This window comes from Euleptes europaea, chromosome 11 (genome assembly GCF_029931775.1).
Source record: "Euleptes europaea isolate rEulEur1 chromosome 11, rEulEur1.hap1, whole genome shotgun sequence".
Lineage (NCBI taxonomy): Eukaryota > Metazoa > Chordata > Lepidosauria > Squamata > Sphaerodactylidae > Euleptes > Euleptes europaea.
The window spans coordinates 21,124,676-21,142,486 of record NC_079322.1 but is presented as its reverse complement, the minus strand read 5'-3'; the positions used below and the strand labels follow the sequence as shown (position 1 = coordinate 21,142,486).

General features: G+C 44.9%; 1 protein-coding gene across 1 annotated transcript in view; it reads right to left on the bottom strand.

Moving 5' to 3' along the window:
- Positions 1-17,811, bottom strand: part of AMPH (amphiphysin) — a 120,836-nt gene that overhangs the window by 18,044 nt on the left and 84,981 nt on the right. The window contains exons 12-17 of the mRNA XM_056857252.1: positions 17,519-17,626; positions 12,096-12,119; positions 4,367-4,390; positions 3,618-4,121; positions 1,867-1,896; positions 918-968 (exon numbers count right to left, since the gene is read on the bottom strand). Coding sequence (XP_056713230.1) covers positions 918-968; positions 1,867-1,896; positions 3,618-4,121; positions 4,367-4,390; positions 12,096-12,119; positions 17,519-17,626 — 741 coding nt within the window. The remainder of the gene's footprint in view (positions 1-917; positions 969-1,866; positions 1,897-3,617; positions 4,122-4,366; positions 4,391-12,095; positions 12,120-17,518; positions 17,627-17,811) is intronic.

Sequence of the window (17,811 nt, the reverse complement as noted above, 5' to 3'; positions counted from 1 at the left end):
GCGCTCCTGTCAATTAACACTTAACAGCCTTTGGTTAAAAGACGCAAACATCCTTGTCCTAGACTTAGTTATCTGCATTCTGGCAAGTATCATAGAATCATAGAGTTGGAAGGGACCACCAGGGTCATCTAGTCCAACCCCCTGCACAATGCAGGACATTCACAACTACCTCCCCAACACATCCCCGGTGACCCATACTTCATGCCCAGAAGATGGCCAAGGTGTCCGCCCTCTCATGATCTGCCTAAGGTCATAGAATCAGCATTGCTGACAGATGGCCCTCTAACCTCCTCTTAAAAACCTCCAGGGAAGGAGAGCTTACCACCTCCCGAGGAAGCCTGTTCCACTGATGAACCGCTCTAACTGTTAGAAAATTCTTCCTAATGTCTAGACGGAAACTCTTGATTTAACTAGAAGTAACTAGAATACTTATCTTTGCACCATTGTGTGCATTTCTTTACATATTAAGCTGCCTTATACTCAATCAGACCATTGGTCCATCAAGGTCAGTACTGTCTACTCACACTGGCAGCGGCTCTCCAGGGTCTCATGCTGAGGTATTTCACATCACCTACCATCTGATCCTTTTCGCTGGAGAGGCCAGGGATTGAATCTGAGACCTTCTGCATGCGAAGCACAGCCTCTCCCTTCCACCAATAGAGGCCTCTTTCATTAGCCCATACTCCCATCTTCCAAGCTCCAGTAGAAGAATGGGGTTATGGAGAACGCAAGCCAGTGAAACCAAAGTCCTCCCAGCAAAGAAGCCACCAAGTGCAATCCTGTGCAAATTGACTCCAGTATTGAAATCAGTGTGCTCAGGCTGGAGTAACTGCATAGGGTGGCGATGCAAGGAATCCAGAAGAATAAAGCCTACTGCTGTGCCCATTTTAATAAGCAACACAGCAGCAAAAACTTACCAGGTTATTCATCACATTCTGATTTGATTGCATTGAGAACAGGGATGTATCCTAAGGACAGAGACATAAAGCATACAGGGTTAAGAGCAAGCTTGTCAGAATATGGTCTACTAGAGCTTGTGTCTTGGTCCTCATTCATCATACCTCTGAAGAAAAAGACATCTGAGGTCTTCAAATGTCTGGGCCTCATGCTGCTTAGGGCTTTATTGGTAACAATCAATACTTTGAACTGAGCCCAGAAACACAGCACCAGTGAGTGTAAGTCTTTTAAGCCTGATGAGATATATCTTCTTTAACTCATGACTGCAGACAATCTAGTCCCCATGTTTTGCACCACCTGAAGTTTCCAGATAGTTTTCAAAGGCAGTCGCTCATCCAGCAAACTGAAGTGATCTAGTATGGATATGATCAGCGCATGGATACCTGTGCTCAGATTATGGCTCATCAAAAGTGAGTTACAGGTGTCTAATGTGCCACATAGGAAACTTGAGGCCTCCAACTGAAAACATGGATCTGTAAGCATACCCCAAATTAGGGTTGCCAGCTCAAAGTTGGAAAATACCCAGAGATTTAGGGGGTGGCGTCTGAGGAGGGTGGGGTTTGAAGAGAGTACAATTGCCCAAGCGGCCATTTTCTCCAGGGGAACTGACCTCTGTTGCCTAGAGGTCAGTTGTAATAGTGGGAGATCTCCAGCCACCACCTGGAGGTTGGCAACCCTACCCCAAACTCCTCTGTTAATGTGGAGGAGGATCAGGGTTAGCAGGTACAATCCTGCTCCTTTCTATTAGCAATGCATGTACACCATTATGTCATATGTACAGGGCTACTGACTTGATGGGGCAAATTATTCATCCTTTTATTTCTCAAAACTCCAGAACATGGGAACTCTGAAGGCCATTTCAGGTGCTGACAAGAAATTGTATCTTTCAAATAAGGTGCTCTCTCTTACCTGTGTGAATCCATTAAAAGCACTGGATGCCTAAGCAAAATCAGAAAGTAGGAAAAATAATTTCATTAAGCATAAATCAGATTTCACAAAAACCTTGCTTGTACATTACAAGATACGCTTTTAAAAAATCAACAGATAAAAAATGAAATTTCTGACAAACAGTATGAAGCTATTTAAAAAGTTAAAAAAAAAAAGAGAAAAGGGTAATGATGATACATGTTCCAAGTTTGAAAAGACTGGTGATGCGTCTACCATATTAGTAAATGCAAAAAAAGAGATACAAAGAAATCTGAATATGTGCGTAACAGTCAACCTCTTTTTAGTCAACCTAATCAATGGTTGAACTGTACCATATTTGGAATGTCTGCATGATCACTAAGTTAGCAAAGGGAGGTAGGGAGAACATATAAGAGGATTGTTAATAACACACAAGGATATAAATCCTACGGAACTCTCAATTCTAGACTAGGCTAACACACCGGGGTAGGTACCTCTTCTTTATCAGCCTCAATTTCTTGGTACAACAATCCATATCTCCGGTTAGCAATTTCATCTTCAGATAAATCTGAACTGTTGGTCTCATTGTCTTTGGGGCTAGTTGAGCTCTCCGTGCTAGCGTTTCTGGAAGTTCCCCTTTGGAACAGAGCCAATGGCCTACCTATATCCTTGTGTGCTCCACTGCTGCTAATATTTGCCTGTTCCCCAGATGATCCTGGCCTTAGAGGTGTCTCCTCATTTTGATGACTTGATCTTACACCCATCATTCCCCAACAGTGACCTAAACCTCCCAAATCTTGTGAAGACCATGTATCATTAAAACCTGGCCAAGGACTCTCCATGTTTTCATCCACAGAGTCTTGTTTCGGAGGGAAGGGCCAGTTATCACATCCATTTGTCTGGCCAGAAACCCTGAAGGGATCACTATTGACTGTTGGATCCCAGTTTGCCTGCCAGGGATCTGTTTCCATCGATCCAAGGACACTAACGTTAATAAGTTCTTCAGCCATGGAAAATGCTTCCCTGTCTACAAACTTATCTTCCACATTACCTAGGCAAGAATTACTGAGGTTTGCTGTGTTAGCAGACCCAGGGTGCAGAATCACATCCTTTTCCAAGGATATAAAGGTCGCTTGATATTCACTAACAACATTGTTTTGAGGGACGTTGTAGCTACAGTCTTCAATTTCTTTACCAGGCTCTTCAGCCCCACATAACTCATCACCACGCACAGGTTCTTCAACCTCTGCAGTTGTTTTGTCTCTGACATCTAGGTCAGCTAATCCTGTAAGATATCCCATTTCTCTTTCTTGTGTGCACTTTGTGGCCATATTCCCAGCAAAGGGTAAGTCATCCACACCTTGTGTTCCATGGTCATCCTGATTCCAGGAGCCTAAACCATTCTCAGGTTCCAACCTACTGAATTCTACATTTGTATAATCACTGATCTTATACCCAAAACTTGTGTCCGCTACACCCTTAGCATCATTTTCAACTGTCTCTTGAACGGTAGCTTTCCCATTAAGTTTTAAGTTGAATTCTTGAAGGTGACTGCCAGTAGTTATCTCTGGTTGCCCATTACTACATTCTGAATCCCTTAAAATGTCTACCTCAGTGTTTTTTAGGGCTTTAGAGTCTGCTTTTGCTAAGGCCTCAAGATGCTCCGTTTCACTGTTTTCTTTACTGTGACAATCTCTCTCTTCAAACTCCTCTGCGCGGTCTAGTTCCTTGAGGTTAACAGCTCTGGTTTCTACCTTTTCATATGGTTCCACATTTGCCCACAAAGATTCTTCTGTTTTCCTTGTCTCATCTTCTGCCTTTTCCGTACTACACAGGGCTCCATCCAAAAAGCTATCTGTTCCCAATGCAGGACACTGGGCCAAAGCTTCAGTCATTAAAGGCTGGTTCACCTCCACCAAATCCAAAACGTGGCCTGTGTCCAAGTAAGTGTCTAGAAAAGCAGTTTGGTTTTCATCTATGGAGGCCATCCAAGAGGCACCATCCTCTTGCTCACCAACTGCAGACCAAGTAGTAGTAGCCAGCGTAACAAAAGATTCAGTTGCAATTTGTTCTGCCTCGGGAAATGGCATAGGGACATCTGCTTCTCTTTCCTGGCTCTCACTGGCTGCACTACCACCTAGGCCACAGTGGAGCAAACCTGGATCAGTTTGGGGTTTGTTAATATCTTCTGTTGAACCACTGTCTGGGTTTTTCTCTGTGACCAGGTTATACAAGGAAAGATTTTCTGAAGAATCGGGCTTTCGGCAGACAGAAAAGTAAAGGGGAAAAAAAAACAAGATGAAAAAAGATAAAGATGGTCTTGATGAGAAAACACAACATTCGATATTTTATTGAGGCAGCGTTACGTTTAAGAACAAAAAACGACTAAAATAAGGAACTAACTCAACTTGCGACAGTTGGGGGGGGAATAACGTACATTTGGAGACGATAGCTACAAATCTAAATAACGACTTTGCAGATGAAACAGAGTAGATCTGCTTACCGGCTGCACCAATTCGCTGCTTGTCTGTGTGGAAGAAAGCCATATCAATAAGACAAGGATCAAGTTCATTACATTCAAGGGCATTACATCTTGACATTTACAAAAAAAATCTCCTTGGGACAAGAAGTTATCACATCAGTGTCTGATTAAAAAAGAACCATCTAATTATATCAAGCTGAATCTCCTCTAAAGGTGTCTTTACATATCATTCCAGTCAACACTTTAGAAAGGATTTCAGGCTACCATTGCCATTTTGATGCAATAGCTGCCACGCATGGTACAGCACTGAACAGAAATAGGAAAGCACCACTAAGGATGCAATCCAAGGAACATTTACTTGGGAGTAAGCACCCGTTGATCCTAGCGGGACTTACTTCTGAATAAATCTGCATAGGATGGGGCTCTGTAGCTCTGATTTTGAAGGTGGCCAATTGGATTTAGGGTGCCCATCACCCACAAATGCATTTGTTTGGGACTATCCTACAGTATCTAATGCAAGAGAGAGCCAGCACTGTGTAGCAGATAAGCGAGCTAGTTGTGAAGTTAATTGTGTGACCCTACATCTTCACCTGTCAATTGCTAAAAATGGTTATGAGGAATAAATGGAATAGCCCTATGTACTCTAGCATGGTCATCTTGGAGGAAACTCAGGGTAAAAAGGTAAAGGTAGTCCCCTGTGCAAGCACTGGGTCATTACTGAACCTGTGAGGTGATGTCACATCCCGACGTTTATGAGGCAGACTATGGGGTGGTTTGCCATTGCCTTTCCAGTCATCGACACCTGACCCCCAGCAAGCTGGGTACTCACTTTACTGACCTCGGAAGGATGGAAGGCTGAGTCAACCTTGAGCTGGCTACTGAAACTGACTTCCGTCGGGATTGAACTCTGGTTGTGAGCAGAGTTCTGGTTGAACTGCAGTACTCTGTGCCACGGGGCTCTCTAATCTACAATGTGATGAATTAAACAACCAGTCTAGATTATTAAACGTAGTCAGAAATTAAGGTTGACTGCTTATTCAATCAATTATTTATCAGCAGAGTTGAACTTCGGAGCACCTTCAATAAAAAATAATAGCAGCTTCTCTCAGCTAAATAACCTAAGGATTTCAAGTTTGGAACCATCATCTATGCCTGAAAGCAAACAGTATTTCTAACAGCTAATCTTGGCTTGAGAGAAGCTGGGTGTATACCTACTTTTACTTTCTCCCCACTCATCAAACAGATTTTGTAAAGTATGGAAAACTCCTGTGAAAACTGTTTACCAGGCGAAAGTGGAATGAGAAACCATGAGAAGTGATGGAACTATTTGAAGAGACTTCTAATCTCTGGAAAAAATGTCCATCTCCTGTTTAACCACCATGCTTCCATTGCAAGGGGTTGATACCATTGATTGGCAGATCACATTCACCTTTATCCAACGGCCAGCTCCAATTATAATATAATGTTCCTAATCTGTAATCAATGCATTAACAGATCAGCTGCATTTATTAATCCTTGCAACTCTGACAGAAAAATTACCCAGATATAAATCCCTAACTAATTTGTGTGTGTGTGTTAAGTGCCGTCAAGTCGATTCTGACTCATGGCGACCCTATGAATCAATGTCCTCCAAAATGTCCTATCTTTGACAGCCCTGCTCAGGTCTTGCAAATTGAGGGTTGTGGCTTCCTTTATTGAGTCCATCCATCTCTTGTTGGGTCTTCCTCTTTTCCTGCTGCCCTCAACTTTTCCTAGCATGACTGTCTTTTCCAGTGACTCTTGTCGTCTCATGATGTGACCAAACTACGATAGCCTCAGTTTAGTCATTTTAGCTTCTAGGGTCAGTTCAGGCTTGATTTGATCTATAACCCACTGATTTGTTTTTTTGGCAGTCCATGGTATCCGTAACACTCTCCTCCGACACCACATTTCAAAGGAGTCTCTTCCTGTCAGCTTTCTTCATTAATTTAGCCAGATTTTAAAGTCTATTATTAGTTATGTTATAAGCACATAGCCACTGAATCCTGGACAAGCAGAATATATTGATCTCTGGTGTACTGATTTTTCTTCCAGAGTGTTTAGTATTTCGTGGGGAAAATAGTTAATAATGTAAACTCAGCCATCTTTTATTTGTAAGTTTACCAATCTCATGCACATCTAAATCAGTCTAAAACTGAAATCTTATGCCCTCTTATTTGGAAATAAGCTTCACGCCATGTGGCTGGAATTACTGGTGCAAACACGCACAGGTTGGGCAGAAGGGTTAGATCCAGTGATCTGTCAACATCTTCCCTTCCCTTCTGACCCCAAGGAAGTTGTGCTAATGAAAGGGGGGGTGATTTTGTCCACTTCTTCCTCCTCCTCATTGCAGCCCTCTGACCTGCATGACTCTTATTCCATGCAGATCCTGCAACCTCAGCCATCAGTTTGCCCAGGGTGAGAAGGGGCTGCTGGCAGGAAGGGAAAAGCAGGACAATCGGCATTCCTTGTGTGAGTGGATCACTGGCTCCAACTCCTTGTTCTAAACACATTCCTTCAAAAGGGGAGTGGACATATTCATGGAGGAAAGGGGTATTCATGGCTATTAGTTAGAATGGATACCAGTCATGCTGCATACCTATTCTCCCTAGTATCAGAGGAGCATGCCTATTATATTAGGTGCTGTGGAACACAGGCAGGATGGTGCTGATGCAGTCGTCTGGTTTGTGGGCTCCCTAGAGGCACCTGGTTGGCCACTGTGTGAACAGACTGCTGGACTCGATGGGCCTGGGTCTGATCCAACAGGGCCTTTCTTATGTTCTTATTTTCACATCACACACCCAGCATGTATTCACACCACACAAACGTGAAATTTTGACTCATGAGTTAATGGAAATTATCTTCAGACATCTGAGAGACTTCCCCAAAAGCTATCAGAATATGGTTCTTTTCTCCCCAGGGTGTGGAGGCAACTGTCGTTTGGATGGGGAGAGGGACTTCTGCGCCTGAGTTGATTTCTTGCTGCAGTTTATGTGTGAGTCTGCAACAGGGAAAATGGACATGGGCATTCATTGCCACCTGGGCTGTTCTTTCACATTCCACTGTTTTCTTTCATTTAAATGTTACATGTCCAATATGTGGTGGTGGTGGGGGGGGGGAGATCACAATACCTAATGTACCGTATATACTCAAGTATAAGCCGAGTTTTTCAGCACATTTTTTATGCTGAAAAAGCCCCCCTCGGCTTATACTCGAGTGAGGGTCCCACTATCCTGGGTCGGCGGCCGGCACCCCCCACCCTGTTCCAGTTGCACTTACCGGGCAGCAGCTCCACGGGAGGCCCGGACGCAGCGGCTGCAACGCCGGTGGAGACGTGGACACCCCAGGAGGAGAGGCGCCCCCCCAGGGACCCGGAAGGACCGGGGAGACTCTGCGCCGCTGGAGGGGCGGGGTCGCCAGGAGACACCCAACGCCGGAGATGCCGACGCCGCCCGGAGCATGTGGGGGCGAGACGGCACCAGCAGGGGCCGACGGGCGGGGGGCAGGGCGGAGCCGACAAGCCAGGGAGTCCTGTGCCGCCGTGACAATGGCTCTGGGCCGGGGCTCCGTCGCTGCTAGAGGCCCCAGCACCACCCAGCTGACGGCGGGCACGGGTGGGGGGCGCGCCCCGTGGCCGCCACAGACGGGGGAAGGAGGGAGAGGGTGGAGCGAGCCAGGGAGGACCTTTAAGTGCTTGGAGGAGGGGCCACAGGGGCGGATGGGGAAATAAAGGCGGGAAAGAGTGGAGGCCGGGGAGGAGAGCAGCAGCACTGACAGCAGCAGCCCAAACCCTGTGCGGTGACAAGAGGGCAAGCTGGCTGCTACCGACGGGGAGGACAGTTCAGACTCCCCGTCGGATTGCTCTGAGGCCGAGGAAGCTCTCCTCAACCTGCCCCAAGTACGGCGTGAGGGGCTAGGGTTGCCAGCCGCCAAGGCCACGCCATACACCCAGTACTTAGTCTGCTATATTTATTTACAGTACTTAGTCTACTATATTTTATTTTTTATTTTCTTATTAACCCCTATCTGGACCCAGTGTTGACTATGCTTGCATAGAGCAGCCTGTGTTAGGGCTCATAATATACACGCTGCGTTGTGTACGCACTGTGTTATTGCATGTGTTGCGTTAGCACTTCTTTTTCAAAGTCTTTTTTTTTATCCTGTTACAAATGGATCCCAATACTTCTAATCCTAGACCAAAACAAAAACGCAGGTCATACGAAGCTGGTTTCAAACATAAGGTTGTGTCAAGAGCAGAAGAAAGAATTTTTATTTTGAAATTTACCAGTAGCTGCTGCATTTCCCACCCTAGGCTTATACTCGAGTCAATAAGTTTTCCCAGTTTTTATGGTAAAATTAGGTGCCTCGGCTTATATTCGGGTCGGCTTATACTTTAGTATATACGGGTAATTGTTCTGAGAACTAGAATCACACAAGCTTCTCCATGGACAATTGCTAGGGGGATTCACATGATACAGTCAGCCATGCTGGGACTATACCACTTTCTTTTTAAAAATATTTTTTTTATTATTTTTCAAAATTATTAAACACAAAGTTCAAGAGTTAATATAAACAAAGAATAAAATATAAAATGCAATAGAAAACATTGTTAAGTATGATCAAAAATATATTGACTTCCCCTACACCTCCCTCCATCTATTGATTAATTAGTAATCTCTTTTGCATAAAACTCTAATCCTAATATTATTACTATACCACTTTCAATGCCTGGCCAGGGGGGTTGTATAATTCCCTCCAGTTACCATTCAATTTTTTTTAAAAAAAGGAGCCCCACAGCGCAGTGTGGTAAGCTGCAGTACTGCAGTCCAAGCTCTGCTCGCCACCTGAGTTCGATCCCGATGGAAGTCGGTTTCAGGTAACCGTCTCAAGGTTGACTCAGCCTTCCATTCTTCCGAGGTCGGTAAAATGAGTACCCAGCTTGCTGGGGGTAAAGTGTAGATAACTGGGGAAGGCAATGGCAAACCACCCTGTAAACAAAGTCTGCCTAGTAAACGTCAGGATGTGACGTCACCCCATGGGTCAGGATTGACCTGGTGCTTGCACAGGGAACCTTTACCCTTTTTTTATCATTCAAAAGCTGTGCAAACTCCATTGTACCCGAAATAAGTATCGGAAGCATCAGGCCACTGATTCCATTATCGGGCTTCCTTAGGAAGCATGAAAAGAGAGTTACAAGTGGTCTCAGCTTCTCCCTATCTGTCTCTTAGTCTCCTTCTAACCAGCACCTTGTGGTGCTCTTGCTGTTCACAGGTGTACCTTTCTTCTGTCAGAGACAACCAACTCCCAATCCTGTCAGACTAGCCTATTTTTGTCCTCAAATAATCTGAAGCCTATTTATCTTCTCCACCTGCTTGAAGAGACCTTGAGACACCCTCAAAGACTTTGCAGGATGCCTATGACGAGGATGAGCTTACATGAACTTTTCAGAGGGCATTTGTGCTGTTTCTAAAATGCAGGTGAAACTATGTTTAACTGGGTTGAGGAAAACAACAGCACTGAAGCAAACAGAACTCACTGGAAAAATAAGATTTTTTTTTTATACCCCGATTTGTAGTGGTGTAGTGGTTAAGAGCGATGATTTGAAGCGGTGGACTCTGATCTGGAGAACCGGGTTTGATTCCCTGCTCCTGCACATGAGAGGCGGAGGCTAAACTGGTGAACTGGATTTGTTTCCCCACTCCTACACATGAAGCCAGCTGGAGGGCCTTGGGCTAGTCACAACTCTCTCAGTCCCACCTACCTCACAGGGTGTCTGTTGTGGGGAGGGGAAGGGAAGATCACTGTAAGCTGGTTTGAGTCTCCCTTAAGTGGTAGAGAAAGTTGGCATATAAAAACCAACTCTTCTTCTCTACCAAAAGGAGTCTCAAACTGTCTTACAATCTCCTTCCTTTCCTCTTCCCACAACTGACACCTTTTGAGGTAGGTGGGGCTGAAAGAGTTCGGAGAGAACTGTGACTGGCCCAAGGTCACCCAGCAGGCTTCATGTGGAGGAGTGGGGAAACCAATGCGGTTCACAGAGTTCGCCGCTCATGTGGAGGAGTGGGGAATCAAACCCGGTTCTCCAGATTAGTGTCCTCCGCACTTAACCCCTACACCACGCTGGAAATGAAAGAAACCATTCACACCAGTCTCACTAGTTCATGGCATATACCTTTGCTCCTCTCATTTTTTTATTTAACGTGTTAAAGTCTTTATAGCAAGAAATATCAGTGTTTGCATTCTGATTTTACCCATGAACGTCTGAAAACAAAACTTCTTTTCAGCCATAGATGCAGGATTCTCTGTAAAGGCTCATTCAAAATTGTTCACATTCCAGTCTTAATAAGTCCAACAGGGGAGGGGCCATGGCTCAGTGGCAGAGCATCTTGGCATACAGAAGGTCTCAGGTTTCATCCCTGGCATTTCCAGTTAAAAGGATCAGGTAGAAAGTGATGTGACAGACATCTACGTGATACTCTTGAGAGCCACAACCAGTCTGAGTAGACAGTCTTCACTTTGACGGACCAATGGTCTGATTCAGTATAAAGCAGCTTCACGAGCGGAATATGTGCATTCAGCAGAGTTACCGGAATAAGTCTCAAACACTTCATTCAGTATCAACTTGATTATATTTGTATTGACCTTTGCATTTGTGAAGGTGATAAATCTCACTACATGGGTTATGGCTATGACTCATCTCTACTCCCCTCTCCCAATTTCTCCCCCCTCTTAATAAACAACAACAGCAATGATGCTCCAAGGCATACGCAGGATAGCTAGCTTTCTAAGGGGCAGGGTGAATTACAGAAATGCTTGTATTGGCCAGGTTAATAATCTTGCATAGTTTGCAAAGTTGTAGATGCTTTTAGAATTCTGAGAACAGGAAGTGTATGCTGTAACCAAATGGCTGCCAACAGGGACGGGGAGAGACAATTACAAAATGATCGTCATAGGGGCTGGGCCCAATGATAAAATGTTGGGAGGTTCCACAAAATGTTAGGCTGTTTCAGGCCAAGAAGGGGCAGCTCTTTCCAAACGGGTTCTCCTTGCGTTCACAATGGTGATGCCTCCTGGGCTCTTCTGAACCACCTTCCACTCCAGTGAAATGAGAGAAAGCCAATCCTGGCTCTTTGCTTGGAGGAGGAAACAAATGAGTACTAGGAAACACATAAGTGGGTGCCACGGTGCCCACTGCATTACGTGTAAGAGGTCCATTTGGGGGGAACACGTATTTCTTTTGATTTCAGAACTTCAAGGCAGCTATGAAAAATGTCTCTTCTGTGAAGCATCTGGTTTAATCCAAAAGCATATGTAGGGTTGCCAACCTCCAGGCACTAGCTGCAGATCTCCAGCCGATAGAGAGATCACCTGGAGAAAATGGCAGCTTTGGCAATTGGACTCTATGGCATTGAAGCCCCTCCCCTCTCCAAACCCTGCCCTCCTCAGGCTCCACCCCAAAAACCTCCTGCTGGTGGCGAAGAGGGACCTGGCAACCCTAAGCATATGTATCTGTATTTGTACATCCCTGACCCCAGCCACCCCATCCCTCCCTTTCCTTCCTTCCTTCCCCAGTCCAAATTTAGATTACAAACACCTTGGAACGGGGCCCCATCCTTTTTGCTCGCGCTGTCCTGAAACACACCTTGCACACTGATGAAGCTACATAAATGCTGACGATGCTACATTACCAAACCACAAACATACAGCATGCAAACAAACAATGCCACCTTACCGTCCATAGATCCCAGGGTATCGTCTGAGAGCAGGGGAAAGAAGGACAGGGTTGAAAACCTCATTTGCATACCTTTCTATGTGCTGAAAAGCATAATTAGATAGGACCATGATTATTCATGTGTCAGACAGAGCCTGGTTTAGCATTCTTTTAGGAGATGTGGCAGCGGGTTTGAGAACACGTTTCACAAATTTCAGCTTATTTGTTCTGACCACCAAGACCAAAGCACTCGGAAACAAGGGACTCAGACTCTACTCCTAAGGTAGACTGCGCTGGGAAGTTTGCCTTAGTGCGCCCAACTGAAATGGACAGGAGCTGCTCAACAGCATCTAAGTAAAGGACCCTTGGGGCTCTTCACACGCAATGTTCTTCAGATGTTCACCAAGATGTTTGTAAGTGTGCACCTAAAAAGTAAAGTGTGTATGCAGAAAGCAAGTGTTCATAAACACATTATCATACAAAAACATTTGTCAGGGGATGAGTCTGGCTCTAGCTCCTTGTTGAGGGTACCTTCAGAAGCCAACCAGGTTTTGGCTTCTGTGGTGGGCCTCCGTTTGTCATATATGCCAAAACTACGAAGGCTTTCTCAATGCTAGCATTATAGATTTCAATAAGAGCCAAATTTCCACTGAAAGGATTCAGGTCCAATTCACAAAGCTCTTGACGAGAAGCAGCTGGCATTTATTTAGTTCATTTATAGCCCACCTTACTGATTGAGAGTGAAGGCAGATTACAGAGTTAGGAAACAATGCAAAAAGGGGGAGACTTATAGTACAGACAACAAGCAACGTGATCAAAACGGATTACAAAAATAGAGAACAATGAAATAAATACATCATCACTATAATATTTTTAAAACTGCCTAATATTTTCACAAATATTAAAACTACAACTCTGTTCCCTTTATAAAAGTTATCTCCTGAACAGAACATTGAAATAAAAACAACAATATAATATAAAAAACGGCCTAAACGTTTTCACAAATATTAAAACTACAATTCTATTCTCTTTATAAAAGTTCTCTCCTGAACAGAGGACTATCACGTTAGCAGAGCGCAAATGGAAACTGGCAGCTACTGTTCAGATATTAGGACAACGTTGTTCTGAAAAGCCTTTCATTCTCACTGTAATAGGATGCTTAATATTTGAAAGTGCTATGTATGCCCTAGCCTTAAAGGAACGGCGCTGTTTTCCATGGGACAGAGGACAAGCAAGGACTATAGCCTTTTGCATTCCCTCTGCCACGTGCTGAAAATCAATCCGACCATGCGGATGTATGTATCAGATGACTGCCGTGCTATGGGTCTGACGTAAAGTGCCCTGAACTTGCCATGTGCCCAGGGTTAGCGTTTGGTGACTTACATAAGCTCCTACCAACTACAAACAAACTGGCAACTTGGACTGGATCTCTCTATTTCCTGATCAGTTGTGACATAAGGCTCTCTTGTTGCCATGCAGATTTTTAAACTGCAGCCCTGAGATTTCTCCTATTCGTATATAGATTATTTTTTTTTTTTTAAAGGTGTCTTGCAAAGAATCACAGGGTTGGAAGGGACCTTGTAGGTCATCTAGGCCAACCCCCAGCTCAATGCAGGACTTTGAACACCAGAATATTCCCTACAAATTTCTGTTTAGCCTTGGCTTGAAAACCTCCAAGGGGGGACTGCCACCTCCACACTGGTCATTGGTTCGCTGTCACATCACTCACACTTTCAAGAAGTTTCTGCTAATGCTCAACTGAAACCTACCCTCCTGTAACTTAAAGCCCATTAGAGTTAATCTTGCCCCTCTGATGCAACAGAATCAACAAGGTCTTGCCATCTTTGAGATAGATCTTCAAGTATTTGAAGAATGCAATCATGATCCTCCGCCCCAGTCTTAGTTCAGCCTTCCCCATCCATAGGATTTCTTTTCAAGACATATTTCATTGTCCTCATTTGAACCCATTCCCATTTGTCTACAACTTTCTTAACATCCAGCATCTAGAATTGGACCCAGTATTCCAAATGAGGTCTGACTAAGGCTGATTTCGCACACGTTGGATAATACACTTTTGCAATCGATAGCAACTGGTTTTCCTGTTTCACCCAGGACAATCCAATTGTGAACAATTGCTAAAGTGCATTAATAATGCATTGTCCAATTTATTATCCAATGCATTGTTTCTAATGACTTGGACGCTAGGCTTATATTATCACAGTCTACAATTGTATTATTCTGTTTTCTTGCAGCTGCATCGCACTGCTGCCTCATGTCCAGCTTTTGACTGACCATAATCATGAGATCCTTTCCACGTGCACCACTGCCAAGCCAGGTATTCTCCATCTTGAACCTGTGTATGTATAGGATTTTTTTTGCCTAAATGAACCTTGTGGCTGTGGTTGAATTTCATTTTGTTAGTTTCAGCCCAGTTTTCCACCCTATCAAATTTATTTTAAAGGTGTCCTGTGTGAACCTAAGAATCATTTAGCTGGATCTGATCCAGGACCCATTTACAGCCCATTCCTGAGCGCTGGCATGCGGGGATGGCAGGGAAGAGGCACAGCCACACCTCCTCCTAACATGTTTCTCGCACGCCGCCAGGATTAAAAAAAGCCTTTAAAAGACTTTTTTTGTTTTCACTTGGGGCTTAAAGCCCCATTGAAAACAGCAAGGCTGTGCCTGCTAAAAAGCAGGCGCAGCAACGCAGTCCTGGACCTGGCAGCCAGGGCCAAAAGAGGAGCTGCCTAAGGGCAGCTCTGCCCCCCGGACCACCCCAGGAACTCTCACCATGCTGGTGCTAAAAGTCTCCGCCGTGGTCTGCTCCATGGGGAGACTGCGCCAGCGGAGGGACGAGGTGCAGCTCCGCGGCGCTCGGGTGCCGACAGAACTGCCCTCGCCGCCAGCGTAAGTGCATCTTGTCCCATGATAAGACGCACTTACCCTGGCGGCGATGTCATGCCGCCTCCTAAGGGGATCCCCCCCCTCAGGAATGCACGGTTAGATTAGCATTCTGTTTTCTGTCATAGCCCTAGACACCTCTGGAAGCCCAACATGGGCCATTTATGCATAGGAGGTTTTGCTTTGGATTTGCCACTCTCTAGATCAATGGTTCTCAACCTTCCTAATGCCGCGACCCTTTAATACAGTTCCTCATGTTGTGGTGACTCCCAACCATAAAATTATTTTCATTGCTACTTCATACCTGTAATTTTACAGGTACACTGTTTATTAACTTAATAAACTTAATAATACACACGCTGACTTGGATCATTCATCCCCCCTTTCCTCAACGCCTTTTAACAACCATTCATGCACGGGAGGTTTTGCCTTGGATTTGCCGCTCTCTAGATGCACGTTTTCCCCATCTGCATTCTCAAAACTCTGCAGGGGGGCTTACTGTTGAGTTTTGAGAATCTGGATGGGGAAAATGTGCATCTGAGTGGCAAATCCAAGGCAAAACCTCCCATTCATAAATGGCCAATAACCCCCCATGCAGAGTTTTGAGAATCTGGATGGGGAAAATGTGCATCTGAGTGGCAAACCCAAGGCAAAACCTCCCATTCATAAATGGCCAATAACCCCGTCCCAGGTCGCCCTCCCGCCTGGGCTCCCGGGCCCAGGACCAACCCCGACCCCAGCGCCCCAGGCAGGAGAAGAGGGAAGAGCCCTCGAGCCTCCACTCACCGGGAAAGCAGTCGGGAGAGGCGGCGAACAGCAGCCGGCTAGAGCCTCCTCCCAGCGTCCGGGGGGGGGGGGCGGGCCAGAAGCCCCCACAACTGCCGACAGGCCTGCTTGTCAGCTGGTGAGCGGGAGAACCGGCCCGGGCGGACCACACCCGGCCGACAGGGCGCCGCAGTGGCCGCGACGTCCCCGGCCCCCCAGGCTGGCTGGTGGAGGGGGAGCGCGCTGGGAGAGGGAGGTGCCAGAGCGGCAGGCGGTTTAGCACGGCTCAGGCGACCCCTGTGAAAGGGTCGTTCGACCCCCAAAGGGGTCGCGACCCACAGGTTGAGAACCGCTGCTCTAGATGCACATTTTCCCCATCTGAATTCTCAAAACTCTGCATGGGGGCTTATTGTTGAGTTCTGAGAATTTGGATGGGGCAAATGTGCACCTAGAGAGTGGCAAATCCAAGGCAAAACCTCCTATGCATAAATGGCCATGAAGTCAGCAGCCTTCCCAACATGTGGTATTCAAAGGTATGCTGTCTCTGTAAATGGAGGTTCCATTTAGTTATCATGGGTAATAGCATGCTCCATGCATGCATATAATCTTTTTTAAAAAGCCATCTTTGTATGCAGAGATGAAATAGTTGAATGACCATTTATCACACTTTGCATCACATCAGAACGAAAATGGCATTTTTCAACTGAAAAATCAGCTACTCAGCCGCAGAAGATCCTTTCAACTGAAATCTTTAACCATTTGGAACTCAGCTCTTCCACAGCTCTAAACTAAAGTGGATTATCAGAGGAACTAGAAAACCAGAGGTATCATTTACCAAAACAGTCTCTTTAAAGACAGAATGCATTCATATGAGGTTGTTGGGGGGTTTTTTAATCTCAAAAAAAGGAGTAAAAGAAAAGGACACTCAAACACAAAATGGGGAGATTTATGTTTTTATGTGTGTGTGTGTGTATAATTATGTCTATTTAGCTACACATGCTGTTATTTTTGATACTTTATTGTATTCAGCATAGGTTTTTTTTGTACATGGCCTATATTACAGGCAGCATCCAGATCAGAGAGTATTTGTGTTATTTTATCAGCAAAAAACTGCAAAGGTATCACAGCTAATTGTCTGTTCCTGAGACAATAAAGGCTCATATTCAGGAGGAGAAAAAAAGAAAGAAAAGGAGTAAAATACCAAGCAGAATATGACAAGGAAGATCCCTGCAGGCCTTCTGGGGAAAATTGAAGAGGTTTTTATTCCAGATGGCTCTTCAACTAAGCTGAACAAGAGGGAGTATTGTTGGTTGTATTGTATGTTGTAGTTTCCCCCCCCCCTGTACAATATTTTCATTATTGTTGTTTTAATTCGATGTATCAGTTGTATACTGGATCTTTAAACACCCACAAGCTTTTTGCAAGGACAAGATGGTTGGAGGGGTATAAATATCTGAATATAAATAAATCTTGTAAGCCACCTTGGAGGTCTTTTTTACACAGAAAGGTGGAGCATAAATATTTTTAATAAATAAGATTGGCCATCCTTTTCAATTCTGAGACTCCATCTGGCATTGCCCAAATACGTTCGAGTACATATTCACGATCACAAGGTCTAGAATCTGTGTCTCGTTTTGCTTTCAGTTAGAAGAGAGATTCGCAAGAACCTACATTGTACACACTGTGCCATCTGCCACAGTTCTGTGGGAGCACAGCACATTTCAGTCATGGTTTACACTGCGCATTTAAGAATGGGATCTTTCAAGCAAGGGAAATACCTGTGACATTGGCGAAGGGGCTGGTGCAGTAGCTGCAGCATCGGGCTTGAATGGATCAAAGTCCAGATCTAACAAAGACTCTTCTTTCTTAGTTTCTGGAACTTCATTCTGTTAAAAAAGATACACCGGATCACAAAGTCACGTTGACAATTCCCCCCCCCATTTTTTATGGTATGCAGTTAACCACTTTTCGAAAGAGTTAATAGTATTCAGAGAAAAACACAGATAACAACCAGTGAAGTTACATAACACACTCGGAAGAGTGAGGATAAATTAGCATGTTAGGCTAGACC